We start from the raw sequence: 8,616 nt of genomic DNA, 5'->3' as shown, positions 1-8,616 counted from the left end.
TGACTGCTGTGTACAACCCGCAAACCACGTCTGGAACTCAGCGTCCCGTGTTCAGTCTGTGAAAATGTTATTTATAGGGTCTTAAACTTTGTTTATTATTATTATTGAGTCTGGACAACTTCAGAAATTGGCAACGAACCAAATCAGAGAAGAAGGAGTGTTGGAGATAAGACCCGGGCTTTATGAGTCAAATATGTATAAACTAAAACATAATATTCAAATCGAGGTTACAGTCATTCGTCATAGCGGAAATGAAATGTCTGCAGGGAGATTAACTTTGTCCCAAATATCGTTTCAGAGACAACAGGCCAGTTTCCCGTCCAAACGGAAGCAGACGCTGTTGTGTGTTCAGACCCACGTCTCCACGGAGTCCCGGAGAGGGTTTCAGGTCGATTCCCCCCGGCTCGCAGCTGCCAGCAGGAGGTCCCACCGCCGCCCGGAGACAGCGCGCACTCTGCTGACGCAAACCACGTCACTGTGGCTCAATACGATGGCGGACCGCAGTGTCCCCAGACCTGTCCAGGGAGGGACAGAGCAAAGTCATTGAGCAACTCTACCGCGCTACACCGCCGCGTCTAACGCACCCGGAGAAGAGAGACTGTCTCCGTGTCTGTCTCGGTCTCCGTCCCTCCCTCCTCGGTGATCTGTAGCATGCGGGACGGGGTTTGGTCTCAGCGCGCAGACCGGGACGAGCACCAAGTGGAGTGAAGACGCAGAGCGGAGTGCGAGTGCGCCGCCGCCGCCGGGCTGACGCGCCGCATGTTGAGCCAGCAAGTTGACTGGAAATAACAAAAGTCGCGTCGACGGGGTAAAGCGGGACAGCCGCGCTCGGATTTTAACGGCGGGTCGGAGGGGACACTTGTGCAGGCAAACATGAAATTCGCGGAGCATCTTTCGTCCCACATCACTCCGGAGTGGAGGAAGCAGTACCTCCAGTATGAGGTAAAGTCCCGTTATCTGCTTATTCTCACACAATGATGCGTTCAGGTTCTGAGCCTCATTCAGGTGCATAACTCACACAAACACCTGGTTTACCCCAGAATGTTATTGAGAGCACAGAGGGAGATAGATTGAATATTTCTGATTTAAAATGTTCATCTTAATTAATATTTTTCAGTTTCAGTTTCACTTGTAGCATTTAGAGCAGTAAATGAGGGGGGGACAGGGGGTCTATTGTTTATGGTGGGCTAACAGGCTGCGGTTCTTGGGGTCCATAGAAACAGAATTCAGTTTTTATTGTAGCTGTTTGTTGACTTCACAATAAAATATAATATTTTTCAACATATTTTCCAGAAAAATCTGAAGTGAATTTCATAGTGAGATTGACAATTTTTTTTTTCTTTGCATAATTCAGACCATGGATTCATCATTTTGTAGAATCCTGTTAGAAAAATATTTTACTTTGAAAATAAATGTAGCAAACTGAGATTTTAATGAAATCAAAATTCAATTGAATGTCTGAATTCCCTTTCCTTTATTCCTGAGCTGATCTGTGAGGCCAGGAATTGTATTGATTTTTTTATTGGCTTTTTCAATCAATCAATCAATTAGGCAGCAATGCAATCAGGTATATTTTCATTTTGCTTCAATTGCTTTATTTTTTCCAATTATTATCCAATTTAAAACAAAGGAGATCTCTCAGCTGTCAATTATCTGCTGCTGTCAAATTGCAAACATTTCCTTTAAATGATTTATATTTGATGTGAGGTTTACACACATTTCCTCTGTCTTTCTCTCAGATCAGGATGTGGTTGTTTTGAATGTTTAGCACGGTGAAACCATAATGTTTCTGGGAATCCGCCTGCGTGGCTTCACGTAAACGTTCTGTCTGGTATTTGACGTCTGTGGACGGAGAGCGAGCCTCGCAGACACACATGGTCTTTGTTTGGCGGTGTCCATACTTCAGTAATATCTAATCTTCACACTCCACTTCTCTTTGGCCGTGCGTTAAGAGCTTGAGTGCAGACGCGAAGTGACAGGACGGGGCTGCTCCTTTCCATTTAGCTCTATGAATTATAGACAAAGACCTTGTTCTCCTCAACCTCAGCAGCCTGCAGCCCAGGACCAACATAACCTCTCTGCAACTGCATCTCTCAGCCTATAGCACATAGATGTATATGTATATGATTGTTATGTGAGATATATGTCACAGGAGACAAGTGTGTGTGTGCAGCCAGGTGATGTAGTGATGATATCAGAGGAACGTCTTTAATCAACCTAACTGAGAGGAATAAAATAATCATATAGATGCAGTTTGGTCATATAGATGCATAGATGGTTACAGGCTGTAGAATATCAGTCATTGTATGTTTTTTGTTGTTGATTAGAAGTAAGCTTGATGCTGTGTATACGTGTGTTCTTTGTATGTGGGGACGGGCGCACAGAGAGCGCAGGGACAGACGCATGGACGTACCAGCCATTTTACACCTCGGCACTGAGGCTGACCTGAGATGGATGGTGATGGATTCTCTCTGTCAGCTCTGTGTGGAGATGATGTTTACCTAAAGTCTTATTAGCTCTAATGATCCTGAAGTGATATTAAAAGTGTAATAATGTAGCATTTTAGGAATTTGTTTACATCGTTACCCCAAATTACAAATAAAGAATCACACATATTATCATTAGATTATACTCTAAAATGTAGGAATGACTTTTATCTGCTCTAAGAAATGATTGAGAGGTTTTTCTAGTGTGTGATTGCTTAATGATTTTAATGATGTCGATAGGAAATATACAATAGTATCACATTCAAAGAGTGTGAACACAACAGCGATCAGTCACTGCAGCATAATTATAATCTGCAGCGACTCATGTGGAGACCGGGGTTTAGTTTTCCTCCAACAACCACTGTAGAAATTCAACCAATAGAAAAAATAAGGAAGCCAAATGTGAAGCAATCAGAGGGTCAGAGGGTCAAACAGCTGTGTGGCTGCTCACATCTCACCGTGTGTGTGTGTTCATGTGAAGGTTTGTGTCTCCAGTTTGTGTCTTACTTGTGGTGCGCCGATGCACTCAGCAACAAGTCAACACACACGGATCGAAAGAAGAAAAGATAAAAGACCTTTTTCATTTTAACGCTGTTCATAAAAGCTCTCTCCTGTGTGAGCCTTGGCAGTGTGTGTGAGCCGTGGCAGTGTGTGTGAGCCGTGGCAGTTAGCGGGCCGTTACAGCTGCATAAGAGAACATTACCCATCATAAATGCAGCTTGGGATGTTTTTATCCTGCATGATGTAGCTGCAGCCAACACAGCTGGTGTATCATAACACAGTTGTCAGTCTATTAAATGACACGGCGACACCGAATCCTCATCTTTAAAGCCTGCCAGCCTGCCAGCCTGTGCAGAAGTGGAGGTCGTTTGTCTCTGCAGGCACAGCAGTCTAACCTGATTCTTCCTCTGTGGCTGAACATGTCGACGTCTGCATCACATTCAGACTGACCAGGGTCTGGAGTAAAGTTCTCGGCCACTTGGATTAATTGACACACTGCCTCCTACTCATGCATGCTCATTGTGTGTGTGTGTGTGTGTGTGTGTGTGTGTGTGTGTGTTCAGATTGGTCAGCCGGTTTCTGTGAAGGATGCAGCAAAGTGCGTGTGCCAGCAAAAAGAGAGAGAGAAAGAGAGCGAGGGACCTTTAATTAGCCAGACACTTCATCTAAACATGGAGGCATCGACATGGTGATTGACTGATGGAGTAATTAGGTGTGTGTGTGTGTGCGTGAGTGAGATATCCTATGGGGTTGGGGCGATAATGTATTTGGTATGGAGACGTGCACCGTCCAAGAGTCCAGATAGGTCACTGATGAAGACGCTCCCTCTCTATCTTTAGAGGCAGAGCTCCTGTGAGCCCCTCTGTCTCTGAGTTTAGGCTTCAGACTTTACCTCTATATAGAGGTGTACAATGAGAGGGAGAGGGAGAGATGAAGGCAGGTGTGTGTGGGCGAAACCTCTGCAGTCTAATTCTGCAGTTGTGGAGGTTTACAAGAGGAGGATGAGGAGGGAGAGGATGAGGAGGAGGAGGGGGAGGAGGAGGAGGATGCCTGTGGAGTGCGAGACCCATTTACAATTCAAACAGGGAGGTGAGATGGTTGTGATGGAGCGAGGCAGGGGTCGTGTTTCAGTGAGCGATTGTTGATTAAATTCAAAGGTGACAACTTGTCGTATTTATCTCCGCGCCGTAACGCAAACGCCTCACACACGGCTCTGCTTTGCCGTAATGATTTTACAAATTCAACTCCATAAAAAGCAGGAGCGCGCTCAGGTCCTTTGTGTTTATGTAAATGTGAATGTGATCAGCATGTTAGACAGAGAGAACATAATGTATACAACAGGCAACTGCTGAGAACCCCCCTCTCCCATACCTCCCTCCAGCCCTCCATCCCTCCATCCCTCACCTCACTGTTCCTCCCCCACTGGGAGGACATCTGGTCCCCAACCGGTCCTGCCCTCTGCTCTCCTCCTCCTCTCCTCTCCTCTCCTCCCTCTCTACATGCAGGGATCCACTCAGACTCAGAGCCAGGCAGGGATTTATTTGATCTGCTATCGACGTTGTGTTTGGGCCAGAGATCTCTTCAGACGGATAACAGCCACTCTGCCATCTTCTCAAGTATCTTTAGAGAAGCTCCAGTCTCTGATCTCTCCGTCTGCCATTCAAATATTTAGTTTCCTGCGCCACTCAAAGGATTAAATTGTCCCGACGACGACACACACTTAAATGGACACTCTGCTGCTGTGTGTGTCCTCATGCTTCTCCTACACGTGTGTCTGGTTGAGCGTGAGGCCCCATTAGGCTCAGGTTGAGGTTTAGTTACTTTCTACAGGTCTCACTGCTGATTAGTGCTGAGCCCTGCAGGTTCACCCCCAATATTCCCCAAAGAGTCGCCCCGCCCCCTTTTCCTGTCACAGCCATCACCATGGCAATCCCTCCATCTTGATGAAGGCCCGCATGTCTATTTCCCCCCTATTAGTCGGTGTGTGTGTGTGTGTGTGTGTGTGTGTGTGTGTCTTCATGGTCTCCAGAGATTAGCCCAGGAGCCTGAGCACTGTTTGTCTCTTGTGATCCGTGTCAGACAACGTAGAGACAAACGCCAGCGACAAATGAAATGTTGCCTCGTGGATTAGGCTCCAGCCCCTGTGTTTCAGTGTGTGTGTGTGTGTGTGTGTGTGTGTGTGTGTGTGTGTATCAGCAGCCCAGGCTTGTAACAGTGCACAGTGGTTAGTGAGTGTTCTCCTCCCACACACAGGCTTACTCACTGTGCTGTCACATAACAGCAGCATGTTGCTCTCAGACGCTCACTATGCAATATTACAGCAAAATAAACATTCATGCAGACAAACACTCCACCTTTAACTGTCAATAAGAGACTGGATGCTTTATTTATATATGATTAGACTCAAATATAATGACTGTGGTGCAACTCTGGGAAAGTAAAGCTGCAGAAACACGACGCTGTCACAGTTCATTATGTTCCTCAGGTAAATCCACTGTAGAGGCAAGAAGACAGAAGGGATTCAGATTCTCTCTGTCTCTTCTTTGATACGGCTGACATCATGTTGATGATCTCCATCATCTGTCAGCCTCCGTTACTACTGCATCACTTTTATTTCAAGGAAACAAACTCATTGAACTGCCATAGCAACTGTATCTCTCTCTCTCTCTCTCGCTCTCTCTCTCTCTCTCTCTCTCTCTCTCTCTCTCTCTCTCTCCATCTCACTCTCTCTGACTCTCCCTCCCTCCATGTCTCTCTTTGAATCTCTCTGTCTCTAGCTCTCTCTCTCTCACACACACACACTCTCTCTCTGACTCTCTCTGACTCTCTCTCTCTCTCTCTCTCTCTGACTCTCTCTCTCTCTCTCTCTGACTCTCTCTCTCTCTCTCTCTCTCTCTCTCTCTCTCTCTCTCTCTCTCTCTCTCTCTCTCTCTCTCTCTTGTTTCTGTAAACAGTTGCCAGCCACCTTTTTAATGTTAAAGCAATATGTTGTAACACATTGAGGATGATATGTGAAATGCATAGAGTGGTCACATGATAACCCCGCAAGACAGAGCTGATAAGCAGCAGGAGCCAAATTTCCCTGGATATAAATGATAATAAAAGCATTGGCATCAATTCTGTCGTCCTTGGCAACCGTAAAGCCCATGCCTGGTTTCCAGCCTCGCCGCCGTCGCTGCAATGTTTTCCTCCTGTTGGTAGTAAATCTCTGTCCAACAACCCAAAAGAGATAAGTGAAACACAACTGTGTGTGTATGTGTGTGTGTTGCTTGTTGTGTGAGCAGCTGTGTGTCAGTTGCTGTAATCTTCCTCGTATGGAGAGCAAAGTGACGACTCTCTGGAGGCTCAGGCGCTTTAAAAGCAGATGGTGTGAACGATCCCATTGTGTCAGCACAGTAAACTCTGAGGTGCGGTACACTGCGAGACGCTCCGAGCAGCTTCTGTGTGTAACGTTCTACAAAAACCGCCTCGTATTTACGCTACGCGTGTTTAAGCTGTGATCCTAAATGATGACCTCACTCATGACTCTGTGCTTCTGTCCCCTTCCAGGCATTCAAGGACATGCTATACGCTGCCCAGGACCAAGCCCCGTCCATAGAAGGTAAGGAAACTCCCTGTTTGAGACACACACACACACACACACACACACACACACACACACACACACTTCTGTATCAGCCGCCCCCCTGCCCCGGGCCTGTTTGGGTGTCCCCAGAATAACAGCCCTTCATCTTCTAAAAATAGCTTCAATCGTTGCCAACACATCACACACACGAACACACACACACACACACACACTCAGACACACACACACTGAGGCCCGATACCGAAGCATCAACCGTCACTCATCAATAGATTCTCCATAATAGGAGGAGAAAAGTAGAGAAAGTGACGAGGAGCACCATTTCTCTGTTCATTTGAGGCAACAAGTTGTTTCCCCAGTCCTCTGTTTGTTGCGTAAGCGGTTCTCATTGTTGTCCTGTACATGCGTGTGCATAGAACACATACATCTTGTTTGGCCTTGACATATGAGCCGCGTCTCTCCCGTGACTGAGGCTCTTCAGAGGCAGTTAGCCGTCGTGCCTGAGGATGAATCACCTCCCGTCCCGTCAGTGACCTGTCAATGCACCGCAAAGACCGGCGAGGGCTTATAGTTCATATGGACGGAGACGGGATCGATCAATCAGGATATCACACACATACATGGTGACACACACACACACACACAAATGGTGACACTTCACCAGTTCCCCACCACATCGATTTGTGCGCTTTTCACATTTTGTCACGCTCCATAGCACAGGAGGCTGGTGTGTGTGTGTGTGTGTGTGTGTGTGTGTGTGTGTGTGTGTGTGTGTGTGTGTGTGTATGTGAGAGAGAGAGAAAGGATATGAGCTGTGAGGGAAACCTTTGCAGGAGCAGAGCGTCTGTCATCTCTGCTGTGTTTGCGGGGAAGAGTGATGGGCTGTAATGAAAACATCGGCGCGGAGAGGAATGAGTTATCGACGGCGTCTTGTCTGTGCCTCCTGACGCCGCCGCCGCCGCCGCCGCCGTTCTGTTGACTTTTCATAAGAGAAACAAGATTAGCAGGCAGCGTCTCATTCTGTCAGATCAGATCCAATTGAATCCTTGATGGTTTCATTAATCCTCCCCCCGTGAGTGAAACACTAATTATGAGTGTTTGATTCTCTCTCTCTCTCCTTTCCTCTCCATCTCTCTCCCTCACACACACATTTTTTGGTATTCTGAAGTCGTCGTCCTCCACCACGCCTGAGGGAGACATCTTACACGGTTATGACTACTTACACACCCGCCCGCTCGCTCACCAGACCCCCCGGATGCTCTACCTGATGGAGCAGCTTGCTAGATTGAACTGACGGCACCTGAACGCCTCTTAGCATACAGTGAGCGCGCGCGTGTGTGTGTGTGTGTGTGTGTGTGGAGTGTAATTCCAGTGAGAACAAGGAGAAGAAACGCGGCTCATGAAACATTATGAGCTTTGTTTCCTGTCCGTAATAAAATAAAGCGTTCTTATATTAACAATTTAATGATGTAACTTCTTAATATCTCTATTATATCATAATCGTTATGTTGTTGAGTCGTTTCCCCATCAGAAAAGAATGAACTCACCTGCTGGCACACTTAGTTAATTTAAGGAGATCAGCAATTCATCCACTTTGCCTCAACCTGCCTCCTCACACATTTCCCAGAATGCCTTTTGACTGCAGCAAACACTCTGGGGTTTTCCTGTTATTCATCTAGAAAAGCAAAGCGTGATGATGTTTATTCCTGATGTGCGGCTCAACCTGTTACTGCTGCAATAAAGAGGGAATGAATCTCAGCTCTTATAAACACACTCTCTCTGTTTTATCTCCTCGTTAAGAACCTAATTCTCTCACCTAATCCCCGTATCTCCCTTGTTCCCGGCACTGTTTTATCTAAAGTATCACTCAGCTTCAGTTAATTAGATGTGCAGTCATTTATGGTGCTTGTTTCCGATGCGCACGCACATTTGAAATGCCCACATGTGACCTCTGACCCCCTCGTTTATATCCTTTGTTGCCGTTCCCTCCGTCCCCTTCGTTGGCGGCGGCGTAGCTTGTAATTAAAACGCGCCTGTGCCTTCGCT

The 8,616-nt window shown here is 46.6% G+C and overlaps 1 protein-coding gene across 2 annotated transcripts in view; it reads left to right on the top strand.

Moving 5' to 3' along the window:
- The window catches only part of xpr1a (xenotropic and polytropic retrovirus receptor 1a), a 50,201-nt gene that overhangs the window by 949 nt on the left and 40,636 nt on the right, over positions 1-8,616 (top strand). Inside the window, exons 2-3 of one of the 2 annotated variants that reach the window (XM_076153463.1) lie at positions 299-942; positions 6,537-6,588. In XM_076153463.1, coding sequence (XP_076009578.1) covers positions 874-942; positions 6,537-6,588 — 121 coding nt within the window. In that variant the 5' untranslated portion in view covers positions 299-873. Of the gene's footprint in view, positions 1-19; positions 943-6,536; positions 6,589-8,616 lie in introns of those variants that run through there. The other variant, XM_076153462.1, reaches the window with a different exon arrangement.

This window comes from Genypterus blacodes, unplaced genomic scaffold (genome assembly GCF_046128005.1).
Source record: "Genypterus blacodes isolate CSIRO-AG114 ecotype Tasmania unplaced genomic scaffold, CSIRO-AGI_Gbla_v1 ptg000058l_1, whole genome shotgun sequence".
Taxonomy (NCBI): Eukaryota; Metazoa; Chordata; class Actinopteri; order Ophidiiformes; family Ophidiidae; genus Genypterus; species Genypterus blacodes.
Note: the sequence above shows the minus strand (reverse complement) of the source record. Positions and strands in the feature narration are given on the sequence as shown.